Here is a 19,960-nt window from a genome sequence, read left to right on the forward strand (position 1 = left end):
GCTGACTCCTGGTGTAATAAAAGAAAAGACCAGGGATCTGAAACGTGAGTCCAAATCCTGGCACAACCCCTTGGTGGGGGCCGCAGAGACCCACTGACTTTCACTTTCCTTTCTGCAAATCAGAGCTAACCTTATTCCTCTTTTGGGGTTGGGGTGAGGATGGGCAGGAGTACCTATGGAGTGTTTGGCATGGTTGCCCGTGTAGAGGAAGTACTCAGCGGAAGGTGGCAATCAGTTTTATTAACAACCATTTTATTGTTAGTCACAATTTAACCAACATTTAATGCTTCATGTCAGCACTTTGTCAGGTGCTGGGGATACCACTCAGCGCCCCCAAACTGCTCACCATCTAGAGGAGGTGCAGACATGGAGACAGGGGTTGATGACCTAAGACAGAATCAAGCAACGGTGAGGAAGATGTACAGCCAGTGGGAATGCTGATCGTCTGGGTCTGGAACCAGTAGGATGGACAGAACCAGGGCTGGGAGGTCGGGAGTGGGGGGAGGGGCAAGTCTGAAGTGTCCAGGACTAGATGGTTCTCCAGGTGGGCTTAAAAAACATGAGTAATAAAGTAATAGCAACTAACATTTATTAAATGGTCTCTATATTCCAGACACTGTTCCAAGACATTTACTTTTAAGTACTTCAAAATATAATTTTAAAAATTTAAGTTAAAATTATAAATTTAAACTTTTCAATCTTACCAATAGCCTGTGAAGTATGGGCATTGTCGCCTCCATTTGACTCATCGGAAAATGGAGCACTGAGACCCTTTCGTCCTCACTGGGTGGATGAGTAAGGCAGGCTCAGAAGTTAACAACTTGCCCAAGGAGACCTCAGTCTGTGCTGCCTCTAAGGGCCACAGTCGCAGTCACCCAGCTGGCCTGCCTCCTACAAGTCCACACCGAGTGTCAGCGGGAGAGGAATACGGCGGGAAAGAAGCAGCCCAGAGAGATGGGATCACATCCTGTACTTGGGGATTTGTGGGTGCCTGTCAGCAAAGCTGGGCACAGACTCAGGGGACCCACATAGTCTTGTAACACAGTGAGCAGCTGCCTGCACTTGGGACTCCACACCTAACAATCCTTCCCCCACCCGGATGAGTTAAAAAGCACGTTAACCTGGTTCCTGACTCTTCATAAACACACGATAAACAATAAGTCTTGTTATTACTATTGTTATTCCTTCGTGGTGCTTGAGATTCCTTCAACTGGGCAAAGCTTCATAGTCCTAACAAGAGACAGTGTAAGAGAAAACTGATGTCGGAAGGGTCTACCTGGCCATGTGACCTTGGATAATCACTTCATGTGTCTGAGCCTGACTTTCCACATCCGAGGAGGACATGATGACCTTCTAGTTATGACACTGTCAGTAACTCACACACTGCCCCATTCACACGGTGGTTATAGATTCACCAATTCCTCCATTAATTTCTCTAATAATCAAGTGTTTACTGGGCATCTACTTTCTACTGGCACTGTTCTAGATATCTGGGACAAAGCACAATCAAACGGGCAAAACTCCCTGCCCTCAGGAGACTTCTAGCCTATTGGGAGGAGAGAGTCAACAGTAATAAGCATACTGAATACAGATGTTAGCAGGGGAGTGGCAGCAGTGGAGATGGTGAGGTGTGATCAGGGTCTAGATTTATATTGAAGGTAGTACCACCGTGGTTTTCAATCAGATGTAGGTTGTAAAATAAGAGCTGGATGATGCCAAGAGGTCTGGCCTGAGCCCCTGGAAATATGAAGTTGCCATCAGCAGAAATGGAGATGGCAGAGTAAATATGGAGCAGCTTTTCTCTTAGGGGAGGTCAGGAGTTCACTCTTGGACATGGGAAGGTTGAGATGAATGTTGGACATGCAGTGGGGATATCTTGTGGATGATTGATATCCAAGTCTGGTGATCAGAGGTGAGTTCTGAGGTAACCGATAATTGGGAATTGTAATCACATAGATGTACTTAAAGCCACAGTCTGGATGAAATCACTGAGGGAGAATGCAGACAGAAAAGAGAAGCTGCTAGGCTGTCAGTTGACAGGTCAGTGGGAAACATGGGAGATTTGGAGTTAAGATGGCTTTGAAGTATCTGTGGCACATAGAGTCCTGTCTGACCCAGACCACGGGGAAGAGTCAGGATACTCTTGTTGTTTAATGCAGGACATTTAAATCTACAACAAAATGCTAATTTGTTATTTGGAAATAATGTAAAAATTTTCAATAAGCCCCTCTGGCAGTGATTAGCTGAAAAATGAATTTTTAATGAAAATGTACTCAAGGAAGTTGGTGATGAATGTATAAGTTGCACAAAATGTTGATGTTCACATCACTATGGAGGCTGCAGCAATTTCACTGACCACAAGAAAACCTAAGCCACAAAGCTGTTATTTAGAAGTTAGGCTTAAAAGATTATGTCCGAAGACATCAATTTCCCCTATATAGCTGCAGAAGATTCTGTTACAGATTGCTCTGAGAAACATGACTTTTCACTTAGATCAAGCAACTACTCTTGAAATTAATTCAGCTCATTTTTAGTTTCAGTCGTTTGAGTGCACACCCAACAATAAAAGTGGCTGCTGCTGCTGCTGGGTCAGCTCCATACCACCTCCACAGGTAGGGAAATGCTCCACAGGTAGTTCGATATCACCACCCTATGATCCCTCAAATAGAAGAATCAGTCAGTTGCAATTACAATTCAATTATTTCATCCAGTTCATAGAACCACAGAGAACTTTGGAGAGTTCATTTCCAGTGAAGTGAAACAACAGGCTTCTTGTGAACAGTTATTCTAAATTCAGCTTAAATTGTTCACATTGGAAATAAAGTTGTACTTTTGTGATTATCAAACAAATACAAATTTTGCTTGGACCAGTGTCCTGGTAATAGCAGTGTTCTGACAAAAAATAAGAGACCAATGACATAGAAATGGACTTTGAACAGGTTCATGGTGACTGCACAATTTGTAGTAAGTTTCAACGTTCTATCAATTGACATGGAGATTGTAGTTGACAAAATTTACAAAATTAAAAAACATACACAAAGAGTTACTGAACTACATGTTCTTTGTGATTAAGTTGATGTGAATTAAATAAAAAACCAATTTCACCATGTCTTTTCATTCGTTGCTGCCCATCATCAATTAGTTTTAGAAAATATTGAGATTAAGTATCCTAAAATGTTATTAAACTGGTTGTTAAGCAGAGCTCTAAACTTCTGTAGAATTTTGTTGCAAATCAATTGAATATCTTTAATAAAGGTATTTAATGAATGGAAGGCCAAAACGTCAATGTTTGAAGCTTTTAGCACATTATTGTTGAAAACAAAGCTTTTATGCAGAAAATAATGGAAATAATGGAAATTTATTGCTAAAAAACAAGGGAGGAAATGATTAAACTAGGTAAAGAGATCTCAGATGGCACATAAGATTTAACTCTAAAATTCTGTAATGAGCTTTGGAATATCAGTTTGTGGGGAGCATCTTTTCAATTGGATAAGTTCATATTCTGTACAGAAATGAGAGAAATTGAAAAAGCCTCTGATTTGCTGCATCTAAATTTGAAAAAACATTAAAAAATTGTGAAGAGCTATAACTTCTGAGAAGAGTTTAATCTGGTAAAAATATTTATTGAAGAAAGGAACTCTGAGCTCAGACATAAAGGCAGCACTGTGAAAATATCTGGGTTGAAATATTTCTATATTTCCATATGCAAAGACTTGAACTTGAGAATAGCCCCTGCTTGGCAGAATTTGCTCAGAGCTTATCAGGTACCACAGTACCCACAGAGGGAACATTTTGTTAATTAAATATATTCTAGTCCAGAGAAGAGTCAATTGAAGATGCTAATTTAAATTTATTAACCATAAAATTTGAAGAGAAATATTTCAGTGATTATATGGAACAATTAAAAATAATAAGATCACACTGAGAGATGAGTCAGGTACAAACCTGAGACATTGATGGTAGCTTGTGATTTTATGTATCCAGAACAACTATTTTGCTTACATTATGTATCAATGTTCAGTTAAGTAGCATAAAGAAAATGTTTTATCTGGCTTCATTATATGTGGGTTTGTGTGTATATTTTTTTAAATCATTTTTTGACTAGAACTACTTTCTAACTCTACCAAAATAATATAGCCAATTTGTTGGTGTATCTGTCTATATATAGTGGAATAGTTAATATTTTTTGAAAATAGCTTTTGACCAGAACTGCTTTATAAGTCCCTCAATATATTATAACCAACCCGTTGTGTTAAGCCATCCAGTTTGTGGTGATTTGTTATGGCAGGAAACCAATACACTCAGCAAACTGATTTCTCAGATGCCCGTGGGGAACCCGGCAGCCTCCATACATGCGTGGAGGGCTGCTTCCAGAGGCCATCGGGCCTCGTGCGCTTCCTGCATGCGCTGAAGAAGTTGTACATGCCAAAGAAGACCCGCATGACTTCTTCTTCCCAGCCCCTATCAGCCCCCATGTGGGGGCTGCAGAGTGAGACCCCGATGCCCAGACCTGACCCTTCCATATCAGCCGAACCTGATCTGCTGAGGGTCAGAAACGACACAGGGCCCCACTGCATTCTGACAACATGCTTGGGAGGAAAGACAGGTGTTTTTATGCCCATTGTACAGATGAGCAAATGGAGACAGAAAAGTGAAGTGAGTTGCCCCAGTTCACATGGTCGTATGAGCCCCCTTCCGTTTGTACACAGCTCTTGTTCGAGAACCAGCCCAGGGCCCAGGCCTTTTTTACCTGTGACTACAATAAACTGGGCCTGGAGTCAGGCAGCCTGAGCTGGGCCATGGGGTCACTGAACTGTGTGATTCCGGGTCAGTGAAGCAACTTCTCCAAGCCTCAGTTTCCTTATTTGTGCAGTGGGAACAACGGTGGCTCTCATGAAGGGCCACTGTGAGTCTTGAGTGAGATCATGCAGGCAAAATGCCTTCATAGGTTGTAAAGCATCAAACACAAGGCTTCCGTGATGAAAACCACCACCACAATAATAATGGCCACAAATATATTAGTAATAGTGACCATGATAAGGTGACCTGGACCGTCTGAGTCTGAACAACCTCATCTTCACGTGGACTACCTGCCGGATCATGAGTTTGGAAGGAACTGTGAGCCCCCTTTTCTGCTCCTCCTCAGCTGTGGCGTGGTTCAGCGATTACCTGGGACCCAAACCTGCAGGGAAGTAAGGTACCAAATTCTGGAGGGCTGAGTTCCACGGTCCCAGTTGGTGGCCGTGGCATTCTCATTTGTCTGCAGCCTCTGGGCCTTAACCACCAGCAGGTTCAGGAAGGAACAGGCAGAGAGGGGAGGGGATTCACTGCGGAGGCGGAGAGCCCACGACTGTGTCTGGCTTGCCTCCTCCCTCTCCCTCTCCAGGTGCCCTTGAACATGCAGGGGAGGGCAGTGTCCCCTCTGAGGTGTGGGTGTCTGGGCAGGAGAGGGTGGCTCTTGGGGGACAGTGGGAGGGGGCCCAGCTCCTGTGTCCTCTTGAAAGACCACAGGGTCAGTGAAAGGCAGGAGCTGCCCAGGCACCACCACACCCCAGGGACACAGGGCTGTAGGCAGCAGGGTCAGCAGAATACCGGACCCCAAATATGCCCATCTCCTGGTCCTGCAAATATGTTACCTTACATGGTAAAAAGTTAAGGACCTCAAGGAGGGGAGATGATCCAGATCCTGGAGTGGGCTTAATGCCATCACAAGTGGAAATGATTCCGCTTGGAAGCAAGAGAGGGGGGCTGGGGTTCAGAGTCAGAGAGAGAGGCTAGAAGATGCTCTGCAGCCGGCTTAGAAGAGGGAGGACTGGGCCACAAGCCAAGGAACATGGGCGGCCTCCAGAAGCTGGAGGCGCCGGGACAGATTCTCTCTTGGGGCCTCCAGAAGGAACCCAGCTCCCCCAACACCTGGACCTTAGCTCAACGGGACTGACTTTGAACTTCTGACCTCCAAACTGTAAGATATTACATGTGTATTGTTTGAAGCCACGAAATTTGTGCTAATGTGTTACAGCAGCAATAATAAATTAATGCAGGGGGTGAGGCTTCACCGTACCCAGGAAATCAGGGTGTGCCACACAGGGCAGCTCGAATATGATTGGCTCAGCAGACATGGCTCTCTGCCCCACAGGACCTGGCTGTGTCTGAGGCCACTGTAGCCACGGCATGTGTCTGCCCAAGCTGGACTTATTTGTAAAGGGGTATCTTTTGTAGCTGTTGCCTGTGTTATATGTTGACCAGAATTCCTCCTAGATATCTTCCTTACCAGTTTTTAATTTTAGCTCTGATATTTGCCTAGCTCATAGTAGATGCCCAATAAACAGCAGCTATTGATATTATTAGTCATATTTGATCCTATTTGAAAAACTCAGAGGTGACATTGGGCAAGTCTATCAGATACGATGGTTCTGTAATTTCTATATTGTATTTTTCTGAGTTCTGCACCTTTTAACGTTGGCACGTGCCAGTAGGGAGGCAGTGTGACTTCTTCAACAAACTGGCCTTCTTCAAATTAATCCCAATTTCAACAATGGAGTGATGACTGAGGCATTTGCATTATAGACACAGATATTAAAGAACATCAGCACGGTCACTTTATACGATGCTATTTTCCAGCCACAAATTACACAACCAGTTATGAGATCCTGTCAGTGACCTGGGGGAAATGGATTTGATGTTTATAAATCAGAATTTGTAGATTATAACTGGTCAGAGTCCACGTGAGGCTCTGATATTCAGCCTCTACATGTTTTATATACCCTCGACATAAAGGGCTGCTGGAACCCTCACAAGCCATTCCAAACACTCTCTTTCCTCCTCTTCTGGAAAACAATCACCACCCAAAGGAAGCATGGAATGCAAGCCTCTTAATTGTTTTTAAGAAAATATGTTTTAAAAAGACATACAGAAACCTGAAAATTACTGCTGATATTTAGTTGTTAAAGGAAGCCTTTTTTTTGGTTGTTTCTTCTAAGAGACACGGACCTCCTCTTATATCTTAATCTCACAAGAGAAATAAAAAAAAAGGTCATTTACTTACTGAGACCACGAAAGAGCTCACCACTTCAGCGAGGCTTTCTGATGGCAAGAGCTGCCTGTGGATGTGTTTTCTGTTCTGGGAAGCACTGTAGAAAAGGAGTGGCATTAACTTATGTAGCCTCTGCCCCAGTGATGTCATTGAGGGATTGCAGAAAACGTGTCTTTCAGATGGAGGAAGCAAGCCAGGGTTTTGAAAGAAAAGCTGCTCAGCACTTCGGGGCTGGCAAGAGATTATTTAGCTACCTTTTCCCTCTTTACTTAGGGGACATCTGAGGAGGTGCGCAACCCTACCCAAGAATGTATGTTAGCCAAAATGCCCTTAAAACACACTTTGGCATTGCTGAGTCCCTACGAGCCTTGTGTGCATCACGGACATTGAGAAATGGCTTTGCTCTGTTCCTCGGGGGGTCTTAAATGCCCAGGGTTTTGCGGCAGCTTGCTTGGGAGCTGACTTGAATGGCTCCATCTGAGTTTTGGTCATGAAGGATACATTGCCAAGAATCCATCAGTGTGGACCCTATTAAACAAACAGTAAGCTAGGAAAAATTTGACTCATGCAACGTCCAGACTTGAGTAAGATCAAATGCACTTTTTGCTATGTTTCCCTGGCAGATCTGAAGTCCATCTTTGATGTAAGTTTGCAAATATCAAGTTGAACTACTCAAAACCTCATGTTCAGATGGAAATTTCTGGCTCTCTTTGAGAGCCAGGCCTTAAGATCCTTGACCTGAGTGCCACTTACCCTCACTCCTAAAAATTAAGATATTTCAAGCTCCCTCCCTAAATGCAGGAAAGCACAGCCACACCAGGCTTGAATTCTGGCTTCTGGAAAGCCGGGCCACCAAATCTCAGGCCCTCAGCCCTACGCGAGTCCGAGTCCTGCCTCTGGATGCCCCGTGTCACCTCTTGATATCCCTTTGAACCCAATGTATCTGGGTCAGAATCTGGCCTTCCTGGAGCACCTCCTTTTTCTGTCCTGACACCTCAGTGGGGACAAATCACCCTTTTGAATTTTCTAACAGTTTTCTGCTGGACATCTTAGAATAGTGGAGGCAGGGTGGGAAAAAGAACATTTCAAGGATCAGTAGAAGATGTATGTTTTAGGGAGGAAGCTGGAATTTGTCTTTGGGGAAGGTCCCTTCAAATCTGGAGAGACAGGGGACTTTTTAGTCACGTGGATGTTAAGTGAGTGCCTGCCATCATTTTGGGGTAGATTTATCCAGAGAAAGGCTCTAAATCTCAGTTCTTCCTTATTAGTCATGCTGCAGACTTGATTGCTCCTTCTTCTCCAGGAAACCTGTTTTTGCTCTTTGGACCTTCCAATGACTGTGTGAGGCCCACCCACAGTATCCAGGGCACTCTCCTTTACTTACGGTCAGCCTACAGTGAGGGCTCGCTTCATCTACCAAAGACCTTCCCAACACTACCTAGATTTGGGTTTCACCAATAACTGGGTGTGGGAGCCCAGCCAAACTGACACATAAACTCACCATCCCACATGGTGTTTAGAGCCGTGACCCTGCCTGGGACTAGTTAAGGGGACCATGTAGAGAGCTGAGAAGAAAGCTTAAGACCGAAGATTGAGGCGCTCCAACATTTAAACTTCACATAGAGAAGGAGGTGCTGGACAAAGAGAACAGGAAGAGCAGCCAGGGAAAACCAGGTTCTGTGCAGATGGAGTCTGTGGAGGCCTCGGTTAGACCAAGCTGGGTGGAGCAAGCCTCTGTCCTGCAGGACTTCTCAGGGCCTTTAGTGTGCATCTATGCTTTGTGGAGCCTCATGAGGAAGATGTGGTAGGGGTATTTGTCAGACTTACTTGACCGATGAGGAGCCAGGTTTTTTTTTTTTTTTGTAAGAGACTTTAGGAAACTTTGCAGAAGTAAATGATGGCACCAATGTAGCTTTAAATTTGGAAAATTAGCCCTGTAGAATATGGTGTCAGTACTGAGCTGAAGAGAAAAAATTTAGTGGCTAATGGGGTGGAGATGCTGCTGGGAGCCTCCAGTTCTCAGAATGGGATGTCTGCTCTTTCCCATGGGGCATGAGGGCAAGGGGTCAGACTATCCTGAAAAGCCATTTGGCTAAGATATCAAGGCTCTGTCTGCCTCCAGGTAGACAGGTATTTTGTAAAAAACTCTGATTTCAAAGTAAGACCCTGGTCCTTAAGCTCTGATCTGGAAGACAGTTGGGCAGGTCTGGGCTCAGTCACTTCTCCAGAGTTTAAATCCTAGCTGCATCAGGGACTCTCTTGTCCCCTCCTGGCTTGAGCCAGGACCTCTGTCCTCTCTCTTTCTCTCTAAATAAAAGCCTCTGCCTTGCTCTCTTAAACAAACAAACAAATAAATAAATCCTAGCTGCATCACTGTTGAGCTGGGTGAACTTGGACCATTTCCTATACCACCTTCTGGAGCCACAGTTTCATTATCTGTGCAGTTGGCCTCTTCTCAGAGTTTGGGGATCATGTGAGATGGTGTGGTGACATACCTGGCCCTTGGTCGGCGGCCAACAGCAGCTGTCTGCTCGGACCACTTCGCGATTGCACAAGCAGGGGTTACATAAGCTGTGTCCTGGCTCAGCCAGGCTGCAGAGAAGAAGCAGGCATACATCGCTGGCCTGCTGAATGGGCCTGGAAGGGTGACTCACTGTGGAGAGGGCGTCCGGAGGAGCGTCAGAACCGCGTCTCGGGCCATCTTTCAGGGTCATCTATAAACAACCTCCCATCAGGGTAGGCTTGGGGCAGGACTGTTTGGAAGCTGGGAGCCAGGCCTGTGGCCTCCTCTTAACCTGGTCCAAGGGTCCCTTTATCAGCCTGCCTTTGGGGTCTGGGGAAGGAAGAGAGAAACAGGGCAGCTCTGCTCCTGGGTCAGCAGAGATGGGGTGTTTAAACTTAGCACTAGCAGGCCTGGAGAGCCCACACTCTGGGGCCCTGGGCCCACCCCTGACACCCTGTGTGACCTTGGCGAAGGGCTCAGTGTCCTTCTTTTGAAAAGGTCTCTAACATTTTGTGGATGGTATATCTTATTCTTTCTCAGGAAACCTTCTATAACCAACCAGCGTCTCTAACCCTCAGGAGCCCTTCGGCTGCTGGGAAGGAGGTCTGTGTGGACCATGACGGGTAATCTCAGAGGGTAAGCAAGCACTTACAACTATGACAATGCCTGCAGTGGTCTCCTAGGGCTGCCACATAAAAGTGCCACAGAACAGGGGGCTCAAAACAACAGGAATACATCCTCTCAGTTCAGGAGGCCCAAGGTCCATGGTCAAGGTGTGGCGGGGCCAGCTCCTCCTAGAGGCTCTGAGGGAGTCCACACCCCCTGCTCTGTGCTGGCTCCGGGTCATCCTGGGCAGCCCCTGGCACTCCTGCTTATAGAAGCACCATGCCCGATCTGTCTCCAGCTTCTCGGGGCCTTTTCCCTGGTCTCTGCATCCCTTCTCTTCTTCTAGGCCCTCCTCCCCAGTGACTGGATTTAGGGCTCACCTCAGGTCAGCATGGCCGCATCTTAACTACTTCTGCAAAGACTCCCTTCCCTTCAGAGGTTCCACGTGGATATGAATTTTCAGGGGGAAAGAACCCTTTTCAACCCATGATGCCCACCTTCATCTCACTTAATCTTCACAACACCTGGATCTTCATTTAATAAGTGAACAAATGGAAACTCAGACAAGTTAACTGACATTGTTCAAATTCCCACAGGCAGGAAGTGGCAGAGCTGGATATGACCCAGGAACCTGGCTCCAAGCTCCAGGGCAGCGCCCCTGTCATGTTGGCACTGAGCTGGATACAAAGCCTCCTTTCCAGAGTCACGAGCTCTGGGGGACAGGCATACGTAATGTGTTACCTGCCCATTTTACAGTTGAGGAGACCGAGGCTAAAGGCCAGCAGAGGAGTGGGAAAGGAGGAAAGGGGTTTGCCACAATCTCATGGTAAATGGCACGGTAGGGACTCAAGGCCTAGCTTCCCAAATTCCTCCCCTACAATTAATTGTTGTATCTCAGTATAAGCAAGACGAAAGAAGCCGGACACAAAGGCACGTACTGTCTGATTCCATCTACATGAAATGTCCGGGACAGGCCATCCCGCAGACACAATGAAGATTAGTGGTTACCAGAGGCTGCGGGGAGGGAGGGATGGAAAATGACTCTAATGGAATGGGACTTGGGATTTCTTTCTGGGGTGATGAATGCATTCTGGAATTAGAGAGTAGTGACGGCTGTGCAACTCTGTAAGTATACTAAAGCTGCGGGGGTGTGTGGCATGAGAATTATATCTCAAAAAACCTGTTATTAAAAAAAATTTCAGTGTAGGGTGTTAGCCACAGGCTGCTGGGGAGAGGATTCTGCAGGAAGCAAGTGCCCACAGGGCCCAGGAGATGCGATCTGTTGATTGGGGCAGAAATAGTCCACAGGCTGGTTCAGAAGCTCTTCATGCAGGAAGGCCCCTTGGGGGCTTTGTCTGTGACTGAATTTGCACCCCTCTGTTAAGGCACAGCAACCGAGGGCAGGTGGGCTTCCAAAACACCCCAGAAAACCTGCATGGCCTTAGTAAGTTGTATCCCTCTCTGGGTCTCAGTTTCCTCATCATGAATTGGTGATGACATGAGCATCTGCCCACCTGAGTGCTCATAAAGGTCTCCAGCCTAAAAGGAGCTCAGCAGAGTGAGACATCTCCATGGGGCTCCTTTGACTTCAGCCAAAAAATTCCACACACCAACCGTTAAACTTGCAGTCATTGCTATTATCAAACTGTGACCTCCTCGCGCACCCTTGACCCCCATATCCTCCTGGAGCTTGGCCAGAGGTCAGAGCTGTGTGAGGCTCTTCAATGGGTCTGGGGGTCACACTGGGGGCTGGGTCACAAGTTGATGGTGGAGCACACTGCTGGGGTCTGCAAGTCAAGGCTTCACCTTCTGAATCAAAAAGACCACTCAGGTGGCTTTGTAGATTGACAGCAGTCATCATCTCTAGCAGAGTTTCCCATTGGCTCCCACTGGGCCACCCGGCACTCATTTTTCGCCTCCGCACCAAGGCCCTTGGCTGCTCTGACCAGGGCAGACTCAGGAGGGGGACCCCTTGCTCGGTTGTGAGTCTGCCAGAGGCCTGCCTGGGCTTCTCCCCATCACACCAGCTTGCTGGGGGCAGGGAGAGTCAGGAGCAGAGGGGCCGCTCATGCTGCCTGGCCGGGGTGCAGGGAGAAGGGAGGAATGCTCTCCCAGACCATCTGTCCCCTGAGAGCCCTGCTCGAGTTTCCAGCCAGTGGCTTTCCTCTGGATCGCAGGCTTCCTTGAGTCATGCTCTCAGCTGTGAGCAAAGTCCCTTGGGCACTTGTGGGCAACTTTCTCTAAGCTCAGAGCTGTGGGCGAGGGATGCAGGCTGTGTGGGAAATGTGGGCACTGGAGGGGGAGTGGAATATGTGCTGGACTCTGCCCAAGCGCATGCATCCAATACGGCTAGAGGGCAGAGACGGGCCAGGAGGGAGAGAAAGAGGGAGAAACACAAGGCCGAGGCCAGCTCACAGAGGGCTGCCGTCACCATTGCCGTCAGCATCGTGGCAGCTCACACATCTTGAGTGCCAGCTCTGTACCAGGCACTCGCATGTTAGCCCTGTTAATAGTTCTATGAGGCAGATCCATTATTATTCCCATTTTACAGATGAGGAAATGTAGACTCAGAAAGGATAAGTGATATGTCCAAGACCACTCAGCTAATAAGAGCCCCAGTTAGAACCAAAGCCGGCATCCACGTCTGCCTGGTTCCAAGGCCTTGGCCTCTAAACACAGCTCCTTGTGCCCCCTGTGACTGCATTTGCATTCTTAAAGTGCATCATTGGCTGCTGAGTGGAGAATAAGAATTGGGAGAAGGTGGCGGTTAGCAACACAGATGGGGAGACCAGTAGAAGATGACAGCTGGCAAGAGAAAGAAGTAGATCCAGGGAACACTTAGGTGGAATCAGAAAAGGGGTGCTGATACACTGGGCAGAAGAGATGAAGGCAGATGTGCAATAACAATGAGCCCAGGTTTCCGGCACAAGTGGATGGAGGTGTACAGGGAGTGGTGCCACTCTTTGTAGACACAGAATGCAAGTTTTGCTTAATGAATGAGTGAATGAATGAATACATGAATGATGAACCGGTCCCAAAATAGAGTGGGTAATGGGTTCCCCATGTCAGGGAGTATGCAAGCAGGGGCTAGACAACTGTTTAATCTAGACATTGTAGAAGACACTCCTGATTTGAGGGGGAGGCTAAATGGAAGGCACTCAATAAATATATACTGTATGCATGAATGATTGAATCACTGCCATCTCTGATTCTAGGGCCTCATGGGGCCTCTTGGGCCTGGGAGCCTGGTAGTGAGTTACTAGTGTGGGAATGTAGGATGTGAGAAATTCTTCAAATGCTGTTAAATTTTCTTGAATTTCTACTTGACTATATTTGGGAGTGTACATTTTAATACATGTTAATAAGGATACATATTGGGTATGGGTAATCAAAATCCTTTTACTTTCAGGGATATATCACAAAAGCCTGGACGCCCCTTATCTGTGGGACAGAATCCCTAGGGAGTTTGAACAGAGATAAATGGAAGGGGACAAAACTCAGGGTCTGGGGAGTTGTAACGAGTTAAAGAGCTGCACAAAAACTCCTCGTCCATCTCGTACCCTGTACAGAAATGACACATCTTGAAGCGGCTCATCCATTCCTCATTGTCTGCGAAATGCTCCCTGTTCACAACGTAGCACCCCTTTAGGGCTTTCGCAGGAGAGATGTTCTTTATCATGGTGTCAACACAACCCACAGGGCAGCCCCCTTCCCGCAGACAGATTGCTCCTCAGACGGCGTCTGGGCCCCCGAGCAATCTCAAGGGGCCCGGGGCTGTGATGATGATGGGGTTCTGCCCCCAGGAGACCTTCTACCTGCGCACAGCCGCTGACGGGTGAATGTCACGCACTACACTACACAGCTCGGCCCCCTTTGTGGCCCACTCACAGCATGTGCATGGCTTGACTTCATTCTAATAGGAAGGGGTTCATTCCTTATCCATCTGTTTTCTTTCCCCAGCCACAAGGGTGTGTGTTTAGTGGGGTAAAGGGGTGTGAATGGCAGGCAACAAAAGGCTGGGATGGGGAGGGGATCTTTTTTGACCCTTTTTGTTTTAAAATCCAGGGCTGGATGGGTCAGGATTTACACGCTCTCTGCCGTCCAAACCCTCCTGGGTCCCAGGTTCTCTCCTCCCCAGAGAGCTGGCTACCAAGTACTCATTTATTTAGTGAGCGAGCGAACTGTTGGGGGGCTGCGCTGAGGGCCCCTCCCTGCCTAGGCTCTGAGCGGCTAGGTGGTGCTTCCTCCAGCCACCCCATGGACTTGGCATGGTGCTGGCAGCAGGAGGCAGACTGTAAGATGGGTAGAAAAAGAAAAGAAGAAATGAATTCCCCTGGGGTACCTGGGGTTTGGGGCCAAGGATGCCGGTCCAGCCTCCCCTTTCCTGGCCCCTGGGGCTGCCCACCTCCCCGTCCCGCCCATCCGGTGCTGAGCGGTGACCCCTCTGCTGCTGGTTCTATGAGCAAATGTGGGGTCGGCATTCTCCTGCTTCTCTTTAGTCTGGGTCTGTTCATCACGAGGGGCCTTGTTCCCAGAGCTGCTTCAAGATGGTATGTGCCTGGGCTTGGGCTGCCCAACTGTGAAACCAGGTCATGTTGGCCAGAGCGGTGGGTGGCCAGCGGCACCTGCCAGGCACTTGGCCTTCCGTGTAGGGGAACTTGGTCCTAGAGCAAAGCTTTGGGGTAAATGACCTCTGTAACACATCAGTGGTCGGCTGCCCTTGGGTGGTCCCTGTTGGGCCTTAAATAAACCATTAGTTGATGCACTTGGTTGCTGACATGAGGTCCATTGCAGGCGGGCCTGGACTCCTGACAGCTGTCTGCCCTCCACCTGCGGTGAGGGTCAGAGCGTGATTCCCAGGCAAGTCTAATCAGAAATCTCTCTGGCCCATCACACATCAGACATTGAAGGGGTGGCCTTTCCCCCAAAGCTTGTGTGTGTGCATGTGTTGGTGGGACAGTGGTGGGAAGGAAAGGTGGAGGGAGCTGATGTTACTGTGAGCGCCCTAATAGGCACTTTGCACACCATCAGCTGTGATTCTCACACTCCTCCTACAGAGCTGTTACTGCACCAGTGTCTTCTTCTTCATAATAAATTTATTCCCATTCTGTGTGCATAATAATGCCTCAGATTTACATAGCACCTTTCATTTTTCAAAGAACTTCTATTCCTGTTACTTCCTTTACTTGTTACAACAATGTCATGTCACAGAGGAGGAAACTGAGGCAGGGACAAGGCGATATGCAACTAGTTCTCAGCTGGACTGGGGCACCAGGCTCCTCACCCCCTCTTCTGTACCATCCAGAGCGCCTTGCTTGACCATAGCATAGAGCAGCCTGCAGAGGCTACAAGAGCTCAGTCACCCCTTGAGTTTGCAACTTTCAAAACAGAGCCTGCATTTTCTTCTTCTTTCCTCTGGCCAACAGGGCTCGATGCTGCATATACAGAAATTGCTGCATAGGTAGGTAGGTGCTCACTTCAGTCTTCTTTGGCACGGAGCAGCTCATTCAAGGGTGAGGTGAGAGACAGAATCCTGGTCTCTGGGTTCTTACCCGGATCCCGTGGTTTAGGGATGAGTTGAGCCTTCATTAACCTGAATCATTCTCCAGAGGCTTAGCCAAGTGGATCTCAGGGAGGTAAGGCAGCCCCCGTGGGTGCGCTCAGCCACTGCACCACAGCTGGCTGGCAGTTTCTCTGGGGGATCTGAGCTGTCACGAAGGGTCAGAGTGGGACACCACATGGGAAGGAAGCTCAGTTATTCCTGTCCCTGCCCCGAGGTCCCCTCCACGCCTGGGAAGGGGCAGACTGGGCCAGGGGTGGCAGCAAAGAGGGACCACAATACTGTTGTATTTATGGAGTCCTTGGCAGTGCACAAGGTCGCTCCGTCCCCAAGACCTTGCTAGCTGCGCCCTGGGCAGGCCAGGAATCACACTCCTGTGTTTTACTGAAGACACCAGCTCACGGACCCAGCTCACACATTGGATGCCTTCCGTTCCTTCTTGGGTGCATCTTGAAGAGCAACTGTCCATCAGTTCCACACATGAGAACAGAAGCACCGCTGGCATCCACTCACTGGCTGCTCCCCACCCACTCTGGCAATTTGTGGATCTGGCGCTCCACCGAGATAGAGGTCCGCAGGGTGCCCATGGAGTTCTCCATCTGGCTGGACTCCAACACGCAGCCCCCCTTCAGGCACAGTCTCTGGTATACCTCCCGCGCCTTCTTGCGGAAGTGCTTGCCCACGATCACGTACACCAGGGGGTTGAGGCAGCTGTTGCTATAGGCTATGTAGGAGGCGATCTGTGTCAGGATGTCGGTGATGTGCTCGTCCCAGCAGCTGGAGAGGATCCTGAGGCGCAGCAGCGTGTCCAGGAAGGTGCTGATCTGGAAGGGCAGCCAGCAGACGATGAACAGCAGCAGCACAGCCAGGACCAGCACCGTGGCCTTCCTCTCTGTCTGGATCTCCTTGAACTTCTGCATCTCGTTGTTCCGCAGGACCTGCAGGATCTGCACCGTGCAGAAGGTGATGATGCTCAGGGGCAGGAGGAAGCCCACAGAGTTCAGGAGGACGTTGGTGAACACCTCCCAGGAGCGGGACGGGTAGACGATGATGCAGGCCGTGACGTTGTAGCCCTCGGCTCCATACTCCTTCATGGTCCGGAAGGCCAGCATGGGAGAGCTCAGGAGCAGCGTGCACCCCCAGATCACCAGGCTGTAGAGTTTGGCCCAGCGCACCCTGCGCATGCGGCCCATGGACATGGTTTTCACCAGAGCCAGGTAGCGGTCGATGCTCACCAGCATCAGGAAACAGATGCTGCTGTAGAGATTCATGTAGACCATGGTGTTCACTACACGGCAGAGGACCTCCCCAAAGAGCCAGTCGAAATTGTTGGCAATGGTGACGGCCCAGAAGGGCAGCCCGCAGGCCAAGATCAGGTCTGCCGCGGCCAGGTTGCCCAGGTAGATCTCTGCCACCGTGCAGCTGCTCTTGTGCAGGCAGAAGACGCTGAGCACAAAGACATTCTCAAGCACCGCCAGTACGAACAGCACCCAGAGGAAGGGGGCCTGGATGGCGTTGAGCCAGCTCCACCAGTCGGAGTGGAGGCAGTTGCTCTGGGAAAGGGTCCCGTTGAGAGCAGATGCAAGGCCATGAGAGGTGATGTTGAGCATATCCACGCTGAAAGAAAGTGGAAAAGAGGCTGTTACACCTCGAGGCCACAAGAGGAAGGAGAAACAGTGGTTGCAGGAGGAGAAGGAAGATCAGCAAATGACTCCTAGGCGAGGTCAGGGGTGGCATTCAGGCCTTTTCTGCAGCTGCTCAGAGACTCCGGTCCAGGCACCCCTGACTCTTTGGGTCTTAGAGAGACACCCCTGCTCCTTGAGTCTAAACTGAGAGATCACATTCTTTGCCTTGTGGCTCCACTGGGTGTCTCCTTGGCCAGCATCCAGCACCAGCACTAACAATCATGAGTCTTGGACCCTGGACTTTCTTGAAGCTTCCATGATGGGAGGATATACAACACATTCCTTCCTTATTGTATGGGCCTCTCCCAAGGTTGCTGGTCATCTATCAGCCTCTCATGGCCTGGCCATGGGTGAGGAATGTATTAGAAGAGTAAAATGATATCATGCCAGACAGGGAGATTGCAGCCTGGCTCCGGGACCACGACCCATCTGCCCATGCCAGTCTCCTTCTAGCAGAAGGCAGCATCCCCTCCAGCAGTGAAGCTTGATGATAATCAGAGGTTGCATGACAGAGAGAGCAGACAGACACTTTGGAACCAGCCAGTTCTCCTGCGTTCAAATCTCAGCTCATTCATTAGCTGTGTGACCCTCGATAAGTTAATCAAGCTCTCTGAACCTCAATGACCTACCTTGTAAAATGGGAATAAAAAAATCTACTTCTCAGAGTTGTAGTGGGGATCTGAGACAATGCACAAAAAGCCCCAAGCACTGGACTTGAGTCAATAAACATTAATAGTTATCTAATTTTTTGAACCTATTAAAACAACCAATTCAAACTCCAGCAGCACAGGTGGCATGGTCCTGCTCTTGTATTGGTGACTTCACCATGAACCCACTAGCTCCTCTTTCACTCTTGGGTGAGACTCAGACCATGGGGCATTTAACTTTCTAGGAAGTGGCAGAAAGTTCTAGAACTTTCTGGAAGAGTTGCTGGTAAGGCTAATTCATCTACTTTTAGCAAAGAGGCATGGGGCTTGGACAGACACAGGCTCTGACCCCAGTTGTGGTCTTGGGCAAATTGCTTGACCTCTTTGAGCTTCCATTTTATTTTCTTTGCCTTGCATGGCTATTGTAAGGTTCAAACGAGAGGGTGGGTATGAAGACACACTGGAGAGCAGAAAGTACACCTGTGAGGGCATGACTAATTGGGCATTTTCCTAGTGGGTTGGGGAGCAATGGGGAGGTAGAGGGTCTTCCCAGGTGGTTAGGTAGCCTCATGGGGGAAGAGCTGAGCAACCAATTATGGGAAAGAATCTGCTGACTGCCTCTGGGATTTCCCAGGAAGACCCCCTCTACTTCCTGGAGAGCTAGCTGCTTTGGGGGACCAGGCGGGGACCTATGGTTAAACTCATTCATCAATGTGTTACCCTTTAAATGTGACTTGAGCATCTTCTCCATGCCGAGCTCCACCCTGGCTATGGGGATCCAGAGGTTAACACCATGTGTCCCCTGCCCTGCCTGAGCTCCTAACAATTGTCTGGACCTTCTTGAAGCTTTCATGATGGGAGGATATACAACACATTCCTTCCTTATCGTATGGGCCAGTGTCTGATGAGTGCCCTGGGGTGGAAGGATGGGCACTAGGCACAGAATTGGTGAGAGAAGGTTGGAGGTGACTCTGGAGCTGTGTTTGAAGGATGAGGACCATCTCAACAGGGGACAAGCAGGAGAGAGGACAGACCAGGCAGAAGGAGCAGCTTGAACAGAGGCATGGAAATGGGGGTGCTGCTGGCCTGTTCTGGAAGGCAGACTAGATGTTGGATGAAGAGGTGGGAACCAACAAGAGGTGGGGTTGAATAAATGTAACCAAGTGAAAAAGTTGGCTTCTCTTTCTCCATGCTGTATTTGTCTCCTTTGCCTTAACCTTTGGGCCGAAAAGAAAAGGGCTTCTGCTCAGCCCTGCAGCCCTGCACAAAGGCTTGTTGATCATCAATGAAAGGAATTTTGCTTATGTTTGAGGTGTCCGCAAATTGCCCCTTACCTGAAGCTTGCCTCCCCGTAAGACACAGAGAAATATGTATGAAAGCAATGATTGCCCTGTCAAAGATTTACAGGAACTTCGTGACCCGAACTGGGTTAGCAAGAGTCACCTGACCGAGGAGAGTCTCAGCTCTCCTCAGACCCTCGCTGGCACCCAGATGTCTGCAGCCTTCCATTACCCCCTAACCTGCTCTCTCTCCTGCTCCCCCTACCCCAGCATAAAAGAAGCTTGCAGTTAACCCTGGGTTCAGATGGGGTTTCAGGACATGAGCCCCCCATCTCCTCGGCCTGCTGGATTTCCAAATAAAGTCACTTTCCTCGCCCGGACACCTTGCCCCTCAACGTATGGGCTGTGCAGTGAGTGGCCCGAGCTTGGACTTAGTGACATAAGGGAAGAAGGACAGTCACCACTGCAGCAGAGAAAGCGAGGCTCTGTCCTTGAGGGCTTTAAGGTGCGAGCTGGAAAGATCCCTCTGGTGCAGTGGTGGTTTTTCTATAGCCAAAAATTCTTCGATACCTTTCCCTTCAGAAGGCAGAGCCTCATTCCCCTTGCAGTGAATGTGGCCCAACTTAGTGACTTGCTTCCCTCCAGT

At 48.7% G+C, this 19,960-nt stretch overlaps 1 protein-coding gene and 1 long non-coding RNA gene across 6 annotated transcripts in view; one reads left to right on the top strand and one right to left on the bottom strand.

Moving 5' to 3' along the window:
* The window catches only part of LOC108398692 (B2 bradykinin receptor), a 50,538-nt gene that overhangs the window by 6,612 nt on the left and 23,966 nt on the right, over positions 1-19,960 (bottom strand). Inside the window, exons 3-4 of one of the 5 annotated variants that reach the window (XM_073241890.1) lie at positions 9,688-9,866; positions 7,046-7,130 (exon numbers count right to left, since the gene is read on the bottom strand). The exons of 2 other annotated variants lie outside the window; for them this stretch is intronic. Coding sequence is in view for 1 of the 3 variants with exons in the window: in XM_036991929.2 (XP_036847824.2) it covers positions 16,212-17,319 (1,108 nt within the window). In the remaining 2 variants the exon portion in view is untranslated. Of the gene's footprint in view, positions 1-7,045; positions 7,131-9,687; positions 9,867-14,065; positions 17,320-19,960 lie in introns of those variants that run through there. 2 more of the 5 variants (XM_036991931.2, XM_036991929.2) reach the window with 2 other exon arrangements.
* LOC140850701 (uncharacterized) lies at positions 8,784-10,945 on the top strand. The gene is made up of 3 exons (XR_012133689.1): positions 8,784-9,769; positions 10,077-10,172; positions 10,739-10,945. It is a non-coding gene; the product is annotated as an uncharacterized lncRNA (long non-coding RNA).

The sequence above is a fragment of the Manis javanica genome, chromosome 8 (genome assembly GCF_040802235.1).
Source record: "Manis javanica isolate MJ-LG chromosome 8, MJ_LKY, whole genome shotgun sequence".
In the NCBI taxonomy this organism is placed as follows: Eukaryota; Metazoa; Chordata; class Mammalia; order Pholidota; family Manidae; genus Manis; species Manis javanica.